Source organism: Apteryx mantelli, chromosome 27 (assembly GCF_036417845.1).
Source record: "Apteryx mantelli isolate bAptMan1 chromosome 27, bAptMan1.hap1, whole genome shotgun sequence".
NCBI lineage: Eukaryota > Metazoa > Chordata > Aves > Apterygiformes > Apterygidae > Apteryx > Apteryx mantelli.
In genome coordinates, this window is record NC_090004.1 from 2484852 (window position 1) to 2505378 (window position 20527).

The 20527-nt window shown below is 42.7% G+C and overlaps 1 protein-coding gene and 1 non-coding gene across 11 annotated transcripts in view; both read left to right on the forward strand.

Annotated features, from left to right (window-relative positions):
- Positions 1–20527, forward strand: part of PUM1 (pumilio RNA binding family member 1) — a 76981-nt gene that overhangs the window by 26114 nt on the left and 30340 nt on the right. For 5 of the 10 annotated variants that reach the window (XM_067311597.1, XM_067311599.1, XM_067311603.1 and 2 more), the window contains 6 exons: positions 4557–4665; positions 7412–7590; positions 9514–9680; positions 10619–10889; positions 16671–16764; positions 18175–18291. In XM_067311597.1, the coding sequence (XP_067167698.1) occupies positions 4557–4665; positions 7412–7590; positions 9514–9680; positions 10619–10889; positions 16671–16764; positions 18175–18291 (937 nt within the window). The remainder of the gene's footprint in view (positions 1–4556; positions 4666–7411; positions 7591–9513; positions 9681–10618; positions 10890–16670; positions 16765–18174; positions 18292–20527) is intronic. The other 5 variants (XM_067311601.1, XM_067311602.1, XM_067311598.1 and 2 more) reach the window with 3 other exon arrangements.
- Positions 16997–17082, forward strand: LOC136994332 (small nucleolar RNA SNORD103/SNORD85). The gene has a single exon (XR_010886476.1). It is a non-coding gene; the product is annotated as a small nucleolar RNA SNORD103/SNORD85 (small nucleolar RNA).

Genomic DNA, 20527 nt, shown 5'->3' on the forward strand with positions numbered 1-20527 from the left:
TAACGGCTTGCCGTCTCGCTAAGGGGGGGTGTCTTCTGCCTTCCCCGTCGTACCATCCTGCCCTTTTCTCAATGCTATATCTTGTGTTCATCAAACCCTCCTGTGTGCCGGTTTAACTCCGCGATCCGGCAGAAAGCTGCCGGGTTTGGCGACGGGAGAGCAAAGCCCTTCCTTTCGGCTTTCCCGTTGGCGCAGCTGCCTGGGGAGTCCCAGCTCGAACTGCCCGCTCTGTACCGTGTCCTGCTATCTTGTTTTTTTACGGCAATGTTTTTTCGAGGAGATGACATCTCCGTGTTTGCAAACCTGCGGAGCTTGCCTGAATATAACCTGCGAATGCAGGCTCTGCTTTCTTACCTACGTTGCCACGGTTAAACCTGGTTCTCCCACGGCTGTGCTGCGGCACAGATGGCTGCTTTTGTCTTAATATTTGCCTTGTCTAAAGGCAACTGGTTTACTTAATTTGTCTAATTTGTAATCCCGTCTCAGCGGGATCTGTGCGCGCTGCCTCTTTACTTGTTGATTGGAGAATTGCTTTTGGGGAGATGTAAAGTCCCCCTTACCCCACCCCCCACCCCACTAAATTGATTATTGGCCTAACTCTGTTAAGCCCTCAGAAAAAGAGGGCTTAGAAGGATTATTTTCAAACTAGATGGGGTCAATTTTTAATAAAGACAAAGAACAAATAAACTAGTAACCTACTGCGTTTTCTTTCCTAATTTCCGACCTGAAGAACTGGGTGCTTTTTCACTTAAAATAAGTGTGTGGGTGGGTTTTTCTCTTCCCCCTTCCCCTCCATTGCAATGACAGCCCTTACCGAGGAAAAATTCTTTATCTTGGAGGCATCTCTATAACTTAGTACAAGATGTTTACTGCTTCCTTTGCTAAACCTCTAGCTTTGGTCAGAGCAGTACTAGTCGGACAGAACAAGGACCTCCGTTGCCCAACTGCTAAAATTGTCTTGGTTTTTTTTCCCCCCTCCCTTGTAAATACATCTAGAATCAGTATGGAAATTCAGCTTCATTATTCTGATATTCTGTGTTTTTGTTTATTTTTTCCCCCAACAGTCCAGTGTGAAATCTTAATTTTTATCTTCAGGGGAAAAAAAGCTAAAACTACAGGGGGCAACATTGAAGTTGTGTGTTTGGTAGAAGCATCTGCTGGTGGAAGAGAGAAAGAAAGAGTTTTTTTTTTTTTTCCTTTTTTTCCAGTGCTTGTCTGCAAATTCACTGCAAATTTATAAGCAGGTGGCCAGGTGCAGTTCTTCAGGATCAAGTGGCTAAGCGCATGCGTTTTGACCCTTAAAAAAAGGGGTTGGCGGTTGGTGAGACAGTAAGACGTTGCTCTTCCTAAAGAGGGACTTTAAGGGGGGAACCGCGCTCTGACGCTGGGATATAGCAAGTGCAAATGCCTTCACCTGGTATTGCCACCGAAGGCCACGAATGGGTAAACCATGGCCGTACTAAAAATGCAAAGTTCTGCTGGAGCTACTGGATTGGAAATCTGTTGCAAGTTTTAAAAAAACCCTTAGAAACAACAACAAAAAAATCTCGTTCTGTTGTCATTGTTTATATTGCCTGAGAAACCAGATATTTTAAAGTACCGAAGCCAAGAAAGGAGACTGAACTTTGTTACTTGCAGCAGACTTTCTTCGGAAAAATAACTACTGAGACTTTGGCTGTGTTTGGTCCAGATTTTTGGATTGCTTTAAAAAATGTCGCGAACGGATATTGCTCTGGGCGCCCTCGCCAGACGGTTGTTGGGCTGCCCGCCCGCAGATGCCGTTTCCTCTTCCATTTGTATTACATGCGATTTCTTGACCAAGTTTAAAACTGCCTTTTACGTTACATTAGAAATAAATTTCTTAGAGCTGTACAGCTCTGGATTGCTTTCATGTGTATATGGGGAAAACTTATTAACATTTTGGAAACTCGAGAGCTTGTGGAAGGAGCTCAGTTTCCTTGTAAACTAAAGGATGATCTTTCTTTGCGTAGAGAATATTCTGCACGTTTTTTTTTTTTTTCCCTGACTCCTTTCTGCAAGCCCGTGGTCTCATCTTTTATTTCTGAGATGTGACTAGTAACAGATTGCAGCCTTTCACACTTTTAGGTATTGCTATAGGAAATAAGAAGCGTTTAGCTGCAGCTAAAGTCTGGGTCAACTGGTTCCTATCGCTTTCTTCTTAAAAATTCCCTGATACTGAATGAGGAAGACAGTAGTTGTGGTTGGTGGGATGATGAAAAGACATTTATGAAATACGGCCATGGCAGAAGCTTAAAGAAAACTTTAAACACCCCTGATGTGTGTTAGTGTTTTCTAATATGCATACGTACAGCCTTGGCTGTTCCAATTCCTTAATGTGATCCCGTGGTGCAGGCGGAGGAATCGGTTGATCTGTGCAAGTTTCACTGCTTTTGCCGTTCGACTATTAAGAAAACCATGGGCTTCCACTGGGTTTCCGATGCAACACCAAATCCTAAAGTCCTCAGCAAATCTGTAGAAGAGTGAGTGATTTGCTGGTGCCTTGTGATGTTTCTTCTGCTTGCTGCAAACAGGGAGCAGAAAGAGAAAACTTTCCGTTTTCCGCTTTGGGCTGAGCATTAAAACAGCAATATCTCTTATACGTTATGATTTGATCGTACGGGAATGTTAGTTCGGCCTCTGTAGATTGCGATTGCTTCTTTTTTATCCTCGGATGTGTACGTATAGACAATATACAGGTGTGCAGGTAAACGCTCCCTGTGACAGCTCTTGCTCGAGGCGAGCGGTAAGCAGAAGCAACGCTGTCAGGAGCTGGGAGCAGGTCTCTGCTGCCTTAAAATTTTCACATGTATATATCATATAGCTTGACTGAGAGCAACATGAGCAACAATGCTTCTCTGCTCAGTTCTGTTCATTAGTTCATTTGTTTGCTCTCCATTCTGCGTCTGTGCAAGCTTTTCCAAAGGGATCACGTTAGGCTTTTTTTCCCCCCCCTTTTTCTTTAATCAGCTCCTCTGTTTAAGTCCTGAATTGATCTTATTCTCAACTAATTTGACTGCAAAAAGCAAGATTGCTTTTAAATGTTAGGCAACAGCATCATTGCCTGATTGTTAGTTAAATAACTGCACGTAATTGCTCTCTTCTCTGTAGCAGTTCTGCAGGATTTAGAAGGAATTTTGCTTTTCGTGGGCTGGGTAAAATCGGTGTCGCTTTCGTTACAATATCTGTCTTCTGCGTAATCCGTTGTCCCTGGTTAGCCAAACCTGCGAACCTTGGATTTATCGGCAGACGTGCAGACCTGCTTTAGGGTGAGTTTCTAAATAAACAGATCTTCCTCAAGTTAAAAAAAACCAAACAGATAGCGAGTGCCCCTTCTTGGATTGTCTTTCCTCAAACCGTAATGCGGTGAAAGCTGTGAGCTCTTATAAATCGTTTATGCTTGCTTCCCCTTCATCCGGCTGTCTTAAGTGTTTACCCTGTTATGCTGTAGCCTTAAATTTGCACCTCTGCTGAGGGCTTATACAGTTACCAACACGTATAATATATAGGAGGCATTGACCGATCTGAGGATTCCTGTTGGGCTATGGCAATTTCATATAGACTTACATGAGTGCTTGTTAATCTCCCGCTTCCTTTAGTTTTATTCCAAAGTCATCCGGCAAGGCTCATTTCTTTCGCTACCTGCTATGAATGCCCTGTTGTCTCTTGCCTGAATTACGCTGCATCTCATTCAGCCTGAAGATAAATTTGAAGACTCTACGCTTCACATGTAAGGCACTTGAGCGGGGCTCGCAATTCCCCTCGCCGTACGTATAGATGCTACGCATTTTCAAAACACACCCGCTAAATAGGGCGCGTTGTTCTTCTTGCCGTCTTCTGAACCTTCGGCGCGATCTTCCTTGAATTCGTTCAAGCCAAGGGGGGCTTTCGGTCTCCTTCCCAGCAAGTGCGTAACCTTCTCCTCCTGGTCTAGGAGGACCAACGCATGCATGGCAGGTGCAGTGGCCCAGAACTGCTCGCTCTTGTTAGTGTTTACAAATAACCTCCAAAGCCTTGAGAGCACTCGGCAGTCGTTAAATAAGCGAGAAGTAAGAGCTCTTGGCACCTCTGAGGTCTCCCGTCCCTACCAGGATCGGAGCTTCAGGACTCGTACGTGAGAATTTGTTGGAATCGCTGGGCGGTTTATGGGCGTCTTCCCAACCCAGGTGCAAATCGGCATCATGACGATACAATATTTTGATCGGAACGGTTTTTTTTCTGCTGAATCCTTTCCTTGCGAGCAGCTCTCGTGTTTAGAGGCTGGCGAATGTGGAGTGCGTGTGTGCGCTTGCGTGTGTGCGTTGGTAAAGCGTTTGAGACCGGAAGAGGATTGCTGAGACTGAATTACTGTCACAGTTGCTTTATGGCTGTCATCCTAAGAGTATATAAATATTTTGATTAAAAGCATGTATCAGCTTGTGTTTAATGATTGCTTCATGTACGGAAGGGAGATGCTTATGGTTTATGTTTGCATTTTATACTTATTTTAATCATGCTTTGTTTTTTTGTGTTTTGTTGTGTTTTTGTTTTAATTGCAGCAGCTGTTGCCGGGTAAAAAGTTTTGGGAATCTGACGATTCCAGCAAAGATGGACCAAAAGGGATATTTCTGGGAGATCAGTGGAGAGACAGTGCTTGGGGAACATCAGGTAGCTCAATTATTTACTTAATTTGGGTGGGATTGAACATGGAAATATGCAACTCATCTGCTCAAAAATGCTGACCAGTTTGTATGACACAGTTTTTAAAAGATTTTAAAACCATCTGTTTTACATAATAGAAAACTTTAAAAGCCCACTTTGCTCTGTCATAGTGTTAAGATATCCATAATTATGAAAAGACTGTCTGATGTGAACTTGTGTTTATCTGCTTAAAATTTTTAGATTGCCATTAAAATTTAAATTTAAACTTTCTGATGTGTTTTCTGCCTTTGGTTGATTTTTTTTTTTTTTTTTTAAGTTAGAAAAAAGCTGTTAAACGAGGTTAGTGAAAAAGAAGCAATTTTTGTGAATACTTAACTGACCAAAGCCTAACAACATCCAGTTAAAAAAAAAAAAAAAGTGGCTTGAATGCCATGGTGTTTCAGATTAGTAGTGCTAAAGTTGTCTGCCAAGAATTTAATTCTTGGATCAGAAAACTTCCCTTATTTTGAACTTAAAGGGAGAGTATTCAGGTTTGTTTTAGTTAAATGGCAAAAAAATCATGTGCCTGTGCCGGGTGTGAAATGCTAACCCTTTACTCTTGATTTCCTCTGTTGTTTTTTTTATATGCACCGAATATACTCCCTAGATGCTGCTGAGTGTCTTGTGCAGTTTCCAAACAACTTCACAGAGCTATAGCTCCAGGGAAGATGTGATTTAGAGCAACTTTGCTGTTTTTCTGCCGGAAAAAACCACTTCCTTGGGATGAAAGTATTTGGGGCAGAAAGACTGGATTCTAGAGGAAATTATGTGATGAGAGTACTTTTTTACTCTTGTTTAAGTTTCAAAATGGCTATTTTTGTTGTTGTTATTGCTTTTATTTTCTTTTATTTTTTGAAAATGGGAGATAGCTGCTCCAGATCCGATTAGCAGAATCTTGGCTGTGATCCCCAGTCTCTGAAGACTCGGTTCTGGGGACGTTTAGGGGAGTTACTGCCTCCGGCTGTCTGACTTGCCTGTCCGCAGTGGATCTCCGTAGCAGCACGTGCATCCAGTCCTCAACCACAACAGTTCGTGCCTGATTGTACTAATATCAACTGAAGTTGAGGGTGGATTAAAGGGCCGTGCCGGACTCTAAGCAGCAATAGTTGAGTGAGACTTTCCCCTTTGCTGCCTCTGTTGTCAGGCTGGTTACATCCACTAGACGAGCAGGGTAGACGTCCGGGGGAGGTAACCTCCTACGCCGACTGATCACAGACCTCCATGAGTCAAAGCCCTCGGTCTCATCTCTTCCTTTGTTTATTTTTCAATTAATCCGTGCACCTTGCAGCCTTTATTCCTGGGCCGTGCCCTGCACTGCTGCCTGTGAGTCAGGGAAGTAATAGTTTCCCCTTTTGCTCATCTCAAAGGAAGAGAAGAGTCATGGTCTGAGCAGTTGTTCATGGTCACTTCCACAGAGAAGGGGACCTTGGAGGAGGTGGGGTGCAGAGGTGTCCTTGGCCGGAAGACTCTTTTGTTCCATGAACAGCAGAACTAAGGAAGCTTGGTTTTCTGTAAGATACCTTTCACTCCGTCCGTTTTCCCACTTGTCCATGTCCACCAACGTATGCGCTACAGTCCTCCGTAGCTTTGTTTCTTCATTGCTATAGCTTGAAGCTGTAGTTTGGAAGTATTTAAAGCCAGCGCTGCTAAAAGCAGCAGTCCTGTCTCATGCAAGCCACTCATTTCTTCCTCTGCTAATGGTACAAGTAGTTATGCAGCGGTGCAATGAAATCTTCTGGGGAATTGATTTGGATTAAAACAAGCTTTTTTCTGGGATGAAGCTAACCAAGGAGAGTTTCCCCCATCCACTTCACTTTGCGGCCACACAGATGTTTGTGCTGGCTTGAGGGAGAAGGCAGGAAAATGTGGCTAGGAGCAATGACAGAACGGAACTAATTCTCTTGATGGGTTATGCCTGCTTTAAAATATTTGGAAACTATAGGATCAGTATCATTCCATGTCCCTTCCCCCATCCCCTGGCAAATACTATATCTTCTGCCTATTATTTTTGACTTGCTGGCTAGTTTGAATGGGCAGAGGCTGAGTGCTTCCTCCCTTTCCTAAGTGGGGACACAAGGTCACCTTCTCCCACACAGCCAGTAGTTTTTGCAGAGCTTACAAGGCCTCGGAGGGACCCATCCTTGGTCAGTTTGGGTTGAATTTGCAAACAAATTCATGCTTTAGAGGGGATAAAGGGATGGAACTGGTGCAAGGGGTGAGGAAGACAGAATGAAGTTCTCATAAACTTCTTTTTCTTGAGGAAATAGCAGCAAAGAGAAACTGTGATTGTGACATATGAATGTGTTAATTCATATGACCAAGGAAATGAGTGTAGGGTGGCGTAACCTTATGGCGATGTTTTAAATGACAGTTGCAGTTGAAATTGAGACTGCCTGTTTTTCACCGTACTAAAAACAAATTCTAGTTTTTCCCTTTTAATAAAGCTCTTCTATTAATTGCAGCATTTATTTAGAGACTTAAATTTCTGAAATCTAATTTCTGTATTTTTCAGTGTTTGAATGTAGTTATCACTTCCAGCTTTACAGGTTCTAGTATTTCACAAGCGAGAGAGTCAGCCTTCTTCTAATGGACATCATCAGTCAAAAAGCTGGTGCTCATTAGTACAATTAAGACAATAGAGTATGTATGTAATGACTCGCCTCCCTTTAATAGTTGGATCTACTTATAAGAATTAAACATGTTTTTGTTCCAGATCACTCTGTTTCCCAGCCTATTATGGTTCAGAGAAGACCTGGTCAGGGCTTTCATGTGAATAGTGAAGTCAACTCGGTGCTTTCACCACGGTCAGAGAGTGGAGGACTCGGAGTTAGCATGGTGGAGTATGTGTTGAGCTCATCTCCTGGAGATTCCTGCCTAAGGAAAGGAGGATTTGTAAGTGTGCCTGATTGTGAAATTTGAGTTCCCGTTATGTTGTTTTCTCCATTTACTGCTTGTTGTTGTTTGTTTGTTCTAATCCCTTCCTAAAGACATATTTCCTGTTCATTTTGTTTGCTCTTAGTTTAGTTCTCTTTGCTTAAACGGGTAGGTTAGTGGTTTTAGCGGTTGTTTTTGAGCAGGGGATGCAGTATGGGCGATGGGTATCGATATGAAGGTAGCCGACGTTCCCTGATGCTGAGGACGAGCATACGTGCGGTAATACCATCTTAAACTTGTGGTTGGAAATGTATGCAAATATACGTGTAGCTGATGCTGTGGTTTTCGAATGAGCACGTGGATGCTCTGTTGCTAGCCAAGAACAAAAAGCTCCATACAGCGATGCTAGAAACGTAGTGTAGTTGCAAGTGCCACTCCAGTATGGGAATGCTTTCAAGGGCATGTTGTTTCCCGTGGAGAAAGGGCATCGTGAGTCACCGTGCTTCATGGGGTGGGGAAAGGAGCACAGTAACTGCTGCCTCAGATCTAAGGATGTGGCAAGAAAGCGGCATAACCCAAGTCCTGCCCCCGTAGCGGCAAGAAAGCCTACATCTCAGCTCTGCCCGATAGCCGAGTGGTGTCTAGTAAGCGTTGCAAAGCGTAGAAGTGAAGAAGGTTTGTTACTGTTAACCTGCTGCACTCATCTCTTTGGGGAGCCCATTTGTGGTTTCCCTCATCCATCCTCTTGGTTTTGTCCATCATTAGTGGGTACCTAATAATTTTGCTGAACCCTTGAGCCCAAGGATGATGATTTTTGGAAGCTGAACAGTCAGAGTAAGGAGACAATTTGTCACCCAGTTTTGGGGCTAGAGACATGTCTCCTTTATAGCGTTAATGGTCAGGAGGTCACTTCTGAAACTGAGGGTCTCGTTTGCGAATACTGCGTTGTGTGGATGAGAATCGGACTCAGAACTTGTATTTATAGCTGGCATTTCCAACTCTGCTCTCTGATATTAATCAACTACTTTATTTAAGAAGAAACATCAGATGATGATTGTTTAAAAACAATCTTCTGTTCTAAATATGAAAAGAAAATTACCCCGAATGAGAAGAATAGAGAAATGTTATAGTTGATACAGGGTTCAAATGCCCTGTCATGTGCGAAGTACTTCTCTCTCAGTTACAGTGGAAGATGGCGTTTGAACGTCTGTCTTCGTGACGGCACCAAAGCTATCTATGATAGATAGGTTTACATTTTCCTTGCCGTTTCGTATCATGCATTACGTTGGTTTTCTCTCCCTTTTGTTGTTCAGAACCCTGCCCCTGGCATCAACAGCCTTTGTTCTCCTCCCAAGTGAAATAAAATGCAAACATTTAAGGGTAGACATGCTTCAGATGTAATACCAGTGATGGCATGAACCTGCGATTAAGTTAGCGATTGACTCGAGTGCTCGTAAATATGCTGTACCTTGGAGTTCGCTGTGCGAGTCACAGTAACGTCCAACTGCAGCGAGGTTGCTGACGCGCTAGTTGAGTTGCATAGCCCTTCTGTCCATAATGTTGTATTTAGAAGCTGCTGAAATAATTCTGAAGTGCTGAAGTCCCATTTAGAAAGAGGACTTGGATAGCGGTTTTTTGGTTTTAATTGTCTCAGGCTTTGGGTGGGGGTTTAGAGCTGACAGAGTCAGACCTTGATTTACTAAAAGTAAGAAACGGAATAGATGATAAAACCTCTTTTGGAAGAAAACGAAAACTAAATTCCTTTCTTTGTTCGACTGTGGTTGACTATTTGGCTTTTTTATATTATTATTTGTTATAACTAATGTTTGGAAGTGACTTATTTCATTACGACATGTTTCTTTGATTTGCTACCAGCTCTGGGAAAGAAAGTAAAATCGATCTGAAAGCTAAGCTTATTAAAATAATGTCTTTTTTGCCTAGGGGCCAAGGGATGCGGAGAATGATGAGAATGACAAAGGGGATAAGAAAAATAAGGGCACGTTTGATGGCGATAAATTAGGAGATCTGAAGGAGGAGGGGGATGTGATGGATAAAACAAATGGTTTGCCTGTGCAGAATGGGATCGACGCGGATGTCAAAGATTTCAGGTATGTGCATCGTTAGGTATTAATTAATTAGCGTCGCACTTAAGATTTTCTGTGCTGTGATAAACAGTAGTGGAAGAGCCTTTATTGGCCCATTGAAACAGTGTTGCAGGGACACCACATTATACCCAGGGAAACGCTGTAGGAAGGCGGAGGAAAGCTGATAGCTCTAGCCTCTCTGTGCAGACCTAGTTTTGGGTGATGTATTTTTGTTTTATTTACATGCCTATTTTTAATCACCTTGCGTGGGATCCCTGTGGAAATACCTACTGAAGACGTTGATCTGGCTTACGTACTAGTCTAAATTATAGTTGGGTTTTTGGACTTTTTTTTTTTTCCATGTAGTTCTCAAGAAATTACAGCCTGCTGAAATTTTTGCTAGCCTACCTACTTGTTGTGCCTTGTTGTGTTGACGTATAGCAAAACCGTAAAAGCAAAACGAATGTGCTGTGAGACACATACTGATGGCCCTCAAATTGAGATGAGCCATTCCTCACTTCAGTGCTTATGTTAGGTAATTAGGAAACCGTGACAGCTACTTTAGCAAAGTTTCAAGTGAGATGCGGTGCCGGAGGACTAAATTGTTAATAGTTACTGTATAGGTTTATGGAAAATAATTCTGGCAGTTTTGAAATCCTGTCCTGTCATGGCTGACTCTTTCCTCACTTGAGAAGAGAGAAGTTGAATTTGATTTTATGTTATACCATAACGAGTTGGGGGGGTGTTGGTTGGTTTTGTGTGCTTTTTAAATTATTATTCATACGTTGTTTTGAAGAATTCATTTAGGGAAGTAGGTCAGACCCTCCATTTTTGTTTTTTCTGTATAACAGCTTCTACAAGCAACTCCAGCCAGTATGGGTACCTGTTGCTATTAGTTGATGCTGTCTGCCGTTGCGTTAAATAAATATGCTTACTGATCAGTCTCCCTTATTTCTGTGCAGCCGTACACCTGGCAATTGCCAGAACTCTGCTAGTGAAGTGGATCTTCTGGGTCCCAACCAGAACGGATCGGAGGGCTTAGCCCAGCTGGCGAGTACTAATGGTGCCAAGCCCGTGGAGGATTTCTCCAACATGGAGTCCCAGAGTGTCCCTCTGGATCCCATGGAGCACGTTGGCATGGAGCCTCTTCAGTTTGATTATTCGGGCACTCAAGTACCTGTGGACTCGGCTGCAGCGACCGTGGGGCTCTTTGACTACAATTCCCAGCAGCAGGTAGAGTATTTGTGCTCGCTCCTGCCCGCCTCGCTGCGGTTCCTCTAGCAGGGTCGACGTGGGGTTAGCATGAGATCAGGCTCCCGTCTCGGTGGCCGATTGGGGCAGGTGTCCTGCTAGTGAGCTTGACGCGGAAGATCTGCTTAATGTGGCAATCTGAAGAGCAGCCTGAAGGACCTGTAATGACAGCAGTGCTGCACAGAAAAGTGCAGTTGATTAATCAGGGTTAACTTTCAGGTAAGTTTGCATTGGAAAAGCGCTTTTAATTAGTAAAAAAAAACAACTAAGCAAAAAACCCTCAAGCCCTAAAAGTGGCTTAAAGGTTGGAGTACTGTTAGGCGTAGGTGTTGCAGGCCTGGTTGGGGATCTCTGCAGTGCTGAATCGGAGTAAACCTGACGGAGTATGAATGAAAAATGAGTCTCAGCTGGCTTACTCTTACTTGTGTGGTTTAAAACCTATTGAGGTCAGAGTCCGACACTCTGAAACTTTATCTCACCCCAGCGGGGTTGTTTGACCTTTTCTCCCACACAAGCAGCCCAAACTACTCGTCCCAGACAAGTAAAGCAAGTCTTTGCTTTATTCTTTGGCCTCCCTTGAATGCTGGGCCAAGAGCCAAGGATCAACTCTTAATCTACTCCTGTTCCTTCTAGTTTGGGTGACAATCATAAACTTTTATTGCTTTCCTTTTGTTAGTGTTCTATCCGTCAGAGAAGAATAAAGTCTTTTGTTTTGGCTGATTGGGGGAGTATATAATTATTCCTGGGTTTCCTGAAATGTCCAATCTTTTTAGCAAAATAGCCTGACTGGGAAAGACTATTGCCATGTTTATACTAAAGGCCTTCTTTTGGATAGCGCTCAGAGTCTTAAAAGCAATGTAAATATCTGTGCTGTAGCTTCGTTGGTTGTTTTATTATGTAGCATGTTTGGGAGGTTAACGATGGAAAATAATTTTAACGGTTAAGCTAAATAGCTGCTGCGTAGTTCAAAAAGGAAAAAAAAACCCAGCTATTTTCAAGTCTTTGTCTTACTGTGTGGTGGTGTAAAACCTTGAATGCAAGAATTACTTCAGGTTTTTTAAACAATGAAATTTGTGTATGTTTAAAAACCGATATGTTAGAGCTAACTAAGTTAATTGCTTTTTAAAGAACCCTTGGGTTTAGGAAAGTAACTGCGGAAATGTGGAGTCTCCTTTGCATTTTGTCTGTCAATGTTTTCTATTTAAATTAAGGCTCGCTTACGAGTCAGAGTAGCTCTTATTTTTTTTTTCCTGCCACTTACAAATTGGCAGAAGATTAGACTTACAGATTGGGCACCTCCTGTACCTACCTCGTGGCAATAAAAATTCTGGAAGCGAGGCCTACCTGGAAAGTTCGCTTTCAGAAGCGGATTGTCGTACGGCTTTCTAATTCCTGGCTCCGTGCGGCTCTGCAGGCGTGCTTAATTTTCCTTTGTAGGAGGTGGCGGGTAATATTCCTGCAGAGCTGATGTAATCTGCACGTAATCGTGCTTCAAACTTTCTTCTGGGTTATCTGTGAAGCTGCAGTTCTCTCCCGTTCCTTTAAACTGCGAGTTGCGGTGGGATTGCAGGAGTCCTGGCACGCTTCATGCGGCTCCACGTCCCCTGACTGCGGCTGGTACGCTCGGCCCCCGATTGAGGTAATGCTGAGAATAAGCAGACCAGGATCTGTTGCGTAGGGATTTATTTTATTTAATTCCTTTTATTTCATTTATTTTAAAGTTTCGGCTTTGTTGCAATAGCTACTTACGCCGACAGTAAACTCAAATGAGGGGTTTTGGTGAACCTAAGCGCTGTGTTTGAGATTAGGGATTCACTCTCTCTGCTGCCAAATGTAATTTCGCGACGTGTGTTTGTATAAATGCAGTGCACCTCGGCTCAAAGGAAAGACCCGTTTCCTTAATACGTTATATCCAGCCAGGGTTTTCTCGGTGTTCACTGCCTGCCAGTTATAGCTTATATGAAAGAAATCTGACTTTTGAAAGTACAGTTTTCCCAATCAGTTACTTTGAGAAGGAAATATATCTTGAACAAAACTAAGGGGTTTTTTTTGTTTTATTTTTGTAAAAGTGTCTTTCTCGGACCGCTGGAAGGCATCATATACTTTGAAGGGATTACAGGCAAGTACAGCTGAAAGCAATATTAAGAAGGGAAGGTCTTAGCCACCTGTAATCTGATTAGAGATGTCAGATGTTTATGCTGCAGAAGAAACTGGATTGCAGAAACCTAATTTTACAGTGTTTCCATAACTGCATAATAGATGTTATGGTTTCTTGGAATTCCCTCTACGGCTCCACTATAGGTTGTAAATGATACTTTGCGCATATACCTGTGTGTGAGAGAAAGAAAAACTCCTTTTTGAAATGTAGGACAATACTACTGAATTTCTCCTAAACTACGTTACTTGGTTGCATCTTTTTCACCATTCGTGGGTGTGATCCTGTATAAATGTGATTGAACTTCAGCCTCACCCTGTAAATTCAAGTTAATGCTCCTTCTGAAGAGATTTCTTTTCATTCTTCCACTTACAAGAGAGCGCAATTTAACACTGGTATGAAGTTTAACCTTTATTTAATGCGCGATAGGCTTCCAAATAAGTTGACAAAACGCTTTTAATGGGGTTTTTACTTTCTGCTTGTCTGTATTTCTTGGAATATAGGTCGCTGCTGTCAGCAGATGGAGACAGTGCACTGAGGCCTTAATAACGCTCCTTAAATATGTAGGGTTGACGATTCCCAGAGCCTGCCTGGCATACGAGCTTATCTGGCGAAGTAAAGCCTGAAATTCGGCTCGGTGTTAGTTGGCTCCCCCTCCTTTTGTACGCTCCAAAAAATCTACAGTTGCAAAACGTTTTAGCCACTTGCACTGAGTATCTTCTGGGCAAACTCATTCTGGAGTCTCGGTTTATTGGCTTGTGGAAAGTGTCTTTTAGGGCAGCCGGAGGGAGAGGTCGCTCATTGAGTCGGTGCCTAAAATATCAACATTTATCTGCCCTTCCTTTGGAAGGGAAAACCCCTGCTTAGAGACTTGAGAGGAGGTCGCCTGCAGACGGAAGGAATCTGGCCCTTCCTCGGTGTAAACGGCTGCGTGTTTTATCCTTGCAGGCGGTTTTAATGAAATTCGAGAATATTGACTGTGGAAGTAATCGTAATGCAGTTGGAGCGAAGTCTTTAGGTTTCTTTCCATTTGCAGGGGAGGACTTCAGGGTGCAGATGTAGATGCTTGTGCTGATTTTTCTTTAGCAGATGAAAGGGCTCTGGCCAACCGCTGTGCTCCTTCTTGCTCTTCTTTCTTCTCTTCTGCCTCCCTAAGATCATAAAACGCGAGCCTTTAACCTCAAACTAATGGGTGTTAGACTCTGTGACACGGATAATGTCGGGTTTCAAGATGATTATGGCTGTTTTTCTATCAAAACTCTCCTGGCCCATAGCAGATTTGGAGAATCTTTGGGAAGTCCCTCTTGAAGAGCAGACACGGAAATGTCACCTCTCGAGATTCCCGCTGTGTTGACGTGCTGATCGCACCGTTACCCACGCTCGCTGTGCTTCATACCTGCTGCAACGGCGTTTTCAGACTTCTTTACAAGCCAAACGGGTCACCTTGAGCCTGTTCCATTACAACTTGTTATATCAGCTGTGATTTTAAGAAAGGAGCATCCTTTCCATCTCCTGCCTCGAGTCTTTGGGTAAACTCCGGTGGCTGTTGACAGAAGCTATTTGCAGAGCTTCTTGGGCACTGTGGCTCGATTTCAGCAAAAGAAAAATGCAAAGCTTGGGTTTTTTGGGGGGGGTTTGTTTTGTTTTTTTGGTTTTTTTTGCTAGTACCTCTATTTTAAAAAAGGATCACTGAGATGCAGTTGGGAAGCACGGAAGTCGTCACGCACGTGAACTGAGCAGAAGAAAAGGTATCTGCAGGGGAGTTTGGTGCTTTTTCTGCCCTTAAGACAGACAACGAATCTAGCAGTTTCCTCTGCTACTTACCTTAGCAGACCACAATTTAGCAGACTGGAAAAACCGATCCCGCAGTGCAAAAGAATATGAAAACTAAAGGTTTGGGGGAAGTGTTTGCAGCTGAAAAAAGCACAAATATTTGATCACTGCATTCAATAGAAAAATAGACAGCAAGAACGAGGGTGGCTGTTCTAGAGGTGTCTACACCCAGCAATGGAGCAGGGGGTTGTTTTTGTTGTGTTACTGTCATTCATGCTTGTTGGATAAGCAGAGGGCCCCCAGCATCTTAAAGGGTTAACTATCTTTGGGGAAAACAGATAGTTATGACTGTATTTTTAGCACTTGCAAGATCAGCAATTCGTCTTCTAACTATTGAGTTTCTGGATCTCAGATCTGATGCTGAACTCCTACGTGTTGTTTCTCCTCTCAAACCTCTAAAAAGAGAAGAAAATAGATGATGTGGGCTGTCTCCTCTCTTTTTTTCATGTTCGCTATTTAAACAGCGCCGTTGCTCATCCTGCTCTTAGGAGAACCAAGTCCAATTTTTACCTATAAGAAAACACATTTTCGAAATGTGCTTCTTATTGACGGTTGTAAGCTTCTGCCCCAAACATGGGCAGAGTTAATATTGCTTCTTCTGACACCTGAAGTAGCTCGGTTGTCCTCTCCTTGACCTGAAAGAGGACGGTGCTAATGGATGTGGAAATTGTGGAGCATTCAAGCCCTTGCTTTTCAAGTGAATAAAGAGAGAAAACATTTATCGCAGCAGTTCACGTGGTGGTTCACACTTTGAAAATAATCACTTTTAAAAGTAAGCAGGGTTGCTTGGGGAGATTTTTGAAGCAGCTACTCAGCATCTATATTCTTAAATGTTTTAATGGAGCTGAATGAAGATCCGCTAAGGTTTTGATTCAGAGAGCAAGTTTCGTCTGCTTACAAGCATCTCGTCTAGGTCAGGAAGGTAGGAAATAAGCTTAGTAGGGATCTAGCTGAATGGAAAAAAATCTAAGTAAAAATACTCCTTCTTTAAAGACTAATGTAATTTTCTTTTCCTTGTTGAAAGTGACTGTTCTCAATAATATTGCACATGACTCCCAAAGATTATAGTGAGCCGTAAGCTGGGCAAACGTATCTATGCTTTGGATGACTTAACCAAAAAGTCCCAGGGTCTGGTTTTTGTCTGCGGTCAAAGAAGAATTTACGCTCCTTCCCCGGATTTGCAGAGATGATATTGGAGACGAAAGGCAACCGGGTAAAGAAAGCGTTGTCTTGGGCTTCATAACCTCCTGAGGCTGGAGGATTTCTGAAGCTCTCTCAAGAGTATCGTCTCTCCCGTTCCTAGTTTTACAGTCTGCCTGCGGTCTCGCTTGCCGTTTCAGAGCATCTGTGAAAATAGCACTGGTCGCCTGGGGACTTAACTGCGTTTTAATGTCCCTAGTGTTGTTCAAGACCTGCAAGTGGTTGCGTGAGCTACCGGTGATCCACAGGCTGCAGTTAAAGGATGTATTTGAGGAGGAATTGGGAAAAAGGGTTTTCGGGCTTTGCGTAATGGCAGAAGAGTGCTTTGGGGTTTGGAAGGAAAACCCTGGCTGTGGTTTAGCTCTACTTTAAAGATCATTTTTCAGGTGGATTAACACGAGCAATTGATTTCAAAAGGGCTCTTTCTGATGTCCTTTTGAGATTTTTCCCTTTAAAGGGGAGTGTCTGTAGTTGCGAAAATACGTCTAGGGTAAAGGAATTGCTTTAAAAGGGAGTAGGAGAATGCTTTTCTGATGCACGAGTAAAAAACCATATTTGTTCTTTTGTCCCTTTAGTTGTTCCAAAGACCGAACGCCCTCGCTGTTCAGCAGCTAACAGCAGCGCAGCAGCAGCAGTATGCGTTGGCAGCTGCCCATCAGCCTCACATAGGTAAGTCTTGCGCTTAATGAATTACATTTTATTAGCCTTCTTCATTTAGTCCTCAGAATATCTTGGGAAACGGCAGGGGAAAAAAAGGATTGCTAGACTTCAGAGAATCCTAACTGTGTTTTTGCAACCGGTGAGTAATCGACACGCAAGTGGAAGTATACTGTTTGAAGATTTGCTTGAAAAATCCTGGAGATATCTTGTTGCACGCTTTAAAAGCTGTAGAGCATTCGTGTCTGGCAGGAATGACACTCTTGCCCTGGCTGAGAATGCTGTTCAGTAATGAGAACGTTTAGAAGTACTTGCTTGCTCTGAGTCAGACGTGAATTAGGGTAAGTAGCACAGTGAAGTGAGGGGAAAATGCCCAGTTCGGTGTACGCCTGAGTATATTTCCTGTGGTTCGGCTTTAAAATTCATTTTTTAAATCATAACTATAGAATTTTAGGCTTCCTTGGGTCTGACTCTAACTTAAAGGTATAATTTGTGCTAACACATGGTTCATATTATTGAAACAGTATGGATTAACTGGGAAGAATGCCCTTAATCTCATGCAGAGAAAAACAGGAGAACTGTAGAAAGGCTACTTGTGGGTGATGAGAGTAAAAATAATGTATTGTCTCGGGGTTAAAAGTCTTTAGAAAAATCAGCAAATTAAACAGTAGTTCTTCCTACCTAGAAATCCGGTATAAACTTATTGGAGCTTTTTCAGCTCTGTGCAGTGGACTTACATGTTTATTGGAGTTCAGGGATAGACCCAGATTAAAATTCCAAAGCTTTTTAACTTACCTTTTCTCTCCTCCTCTTTCCTTCCCCTCTCCCTCCCCCTCGGCCCCGGTAATTTCTCTGATTAAAATGCTTCTTTGCAGAGGAAGATAATGCCTACGCGGCGGTGATAGTAGTCGCTCTAAGTGACTGCAGTGTTATCCAGACATACCCGAGCTGCTTTCAAACTAATTAATTGGAGTATACGGGAACTCAGAGTGTAGGGTAAATTGGTTCTTGATTAACTTGCTATAGGAAAAAAAAAATACAGAAGAATAATAAGCAATTAGCTAAGATTAATACCAAGCTGGTGTTAATAGCCCCCTAAACTGTAAGGGTGTATCTGCACTGCAGAGATACCCGAGCAGGTCTAGTCTGTTTTGCCACTTCCGCCTTCCGTATGGGACACTGCGTCTTTGGAATTGGATTTCATTTCTCCAAATCACATCCTCCATAGGCTGTTGTAATAAGACTCTGGGAAACATAATGACTGCTCGCTACCTATAGAAAACAACCTGTAAAAACCTTGGCAACACTAAAGCAACCCGAGCGTTTGCGTGCCAATCTGTTCAGTCGGTGGGTTTTCCAGCCAGATTATTGCAGATGTTTTGGTAGGGCTGCAGTTCTAGTCAAGTTTGTTTTTACTGACAGGTATGTTTTCAGCAGGTTTAGCTCCTGCTGCCTTTGTACCCAATCCGTATATCATCAGCGCCGCTCCACCAGGAACGGATCCGTATGCAGCCGGACTTGCAGCAGCTGCAACCTTAGGTGAGACGCTTTCAGTTGTCTGTGCATTCGGTGCCATTTCTGTACCTAAACTGTTCTTAAGTCTGCGCTGATCGGGGCTATGAAATATTAGTACATTATAAGTTTTATGGAGAGATAATAGTATATCAGTGTAGTGCTGAAGCAGAATTTGTCTTGAAAACCCTGTTTTCTCTGGATTAAATATGATAATTATTGTGTAACCCTTGTTAAGGGTCCTTTTTCTGTTGAGGACAAAAACTAAAGCAAATGTGAAAAGCAAAACTTCTACAAACAAATGTTGTTACATGTTTTGTTTTTTTTCTTGTGGCTGACGATAGTAAAAAAATACCTTTGAAAATACACTACTTAGAATGGTGTCGGATGTGTTTTCCTGCCAGGAAAGTTATGTCTTGTTGCTGTTTAGCTTGATTTACTGCAGTGTATCCAGCAAATGATACCTTTCCCATTTGCTAGGTGTCTCTTAAGAATTTATGCTCTTTAGGCTCTCTGGGTAAAAACATCCAGTATCTGCTGTGAAGCTTATACTGTGAATATGTCGTTTTCCAGATGGCAGAGCCAAGATGGTGGTTCTTGTCTTCATGTAAGAACCTTCTCCCAAACGTTCTTGTCTTAGTTTCCAAATTCTTTCCGACTGTCACAGCCAAAATTATTGTATCTTGAGATGACAGCTCAGTGAAACAGCTTATCAGACAGTGTGAAGAACACACTGCGTGCTGAACTTTTGCTGCATATGTCATAAAGTTCTGGCCTAAGCAGCGAAAACAAAAGAAAAATGTACTTGGGGAAGTTTATACCCATGCTTCGCTTCACTTGAGCCACCTGGAGGTGTCTTCTCCATTTTAAATAGCATCTGTTTCGTTCGGAGTAGTGGTGGGTTTTGGTGGAGGCTCTGCTGTGCTGCCACGTTCCGCTTACATGCCTAGCTTGTCTACTTAACGCAAACCTTTTCAGCTATGGTGTAGCTTGAACCAAATCTAAACCATAAAGCTTGGGCAGAGTACTATGTTCAGCACACCCGCTCAAACAGTGTTGTAGGTTTGGTACGTGACTTTTTGTCGCGTTTAACAGCTGTTACATAACCATTGCTTAGCCTTTAAGCTTTGAGGCCAGTCCGAGGTCAAGCTCTGAAATGGGATTGCAGCAACTGTTATCAGGTTGTATGAGATATTTCTAATGGACCATATAAAAGTACGTTAAGAATCGAGATAATTGTAAGATGTGGGCTTTGGAATTTTTTGGCTGTCACGAGTTTGTATGCTGATTGCCTTATAAAAATGAAAGGTAAGCGTAGGTAACAACATGTTGTTGGCAAGCAAATGGGGCAGTGATTAAATGGAAGAAAGCCAAGAGCTCGACTGCAAGGATGTTTCCAATAGTCCCTGAGTCAATAAACGATCATGTGATGATGAGTGTGAAGCGGTGAATGATCACCTTGATACTTCTGAAGTTGGCGCTCATTCTGTAAGTATTACACTGAAGTGTAGTGGAGCAGGAGGTTGGTGTCTTGATTTTGTAGAAAGACCACGTGTAACTGCTGCCAGATTTCTGAGAAGCAGTGAACATCATCTGGACCACTCTTTTTTCCTTTTCCGTTTCCTTTTCCTTAGCGGTGTTGAAGCTGCAATTGCCTGAGTCTCTGATTGAGGCCTTATAAATTCAAACTAGGTAATACACACCCCAGAATACCTAAAGCCGCTCAAAACTCATGCATCGGAATCCGTGCTTGCATAATTTTTAATCCTTATAACTCTTAAAAAGAAATGGTGTGTAATCCACTGCAGTGTAGTTATAGTGTTACAGCTCTGGGCAACGTGAGCTACTTCATCAGTCTTGTTGGGTTTTGGACTGTAAAAGCTAAAAACGGCAATATAACAACTTTCACTTCTAGTTGGTGTTTCTTTTAGCAAAGAAATTTTTTCTGTCTAGGCTCAAACGATTTGGAAAGTCTTTTCTGGGTAATAAGAATGAGTGATACGCTGGAGGGGTGTGGAACTACTTTAGCTATTTAGAGTTATGCACGAACTCCATCAACAGAGGGCCTCCCTGGTTTGTACGGGAGTGTTACGCTGGGAGGACTTGCAGGAGAAGTTAATGGGATGGAAGAAATGAAGTTAGAGTTCTTGCTGGTTTATTGTTCGCTGTCCCTCTTAGAAAGCATGGGAATGTGCATATTTGATGGCTAAGATAATTCTGCCAGTTAAGATTGGGCCGCTTTTTTGTGATTATGAGACCATCA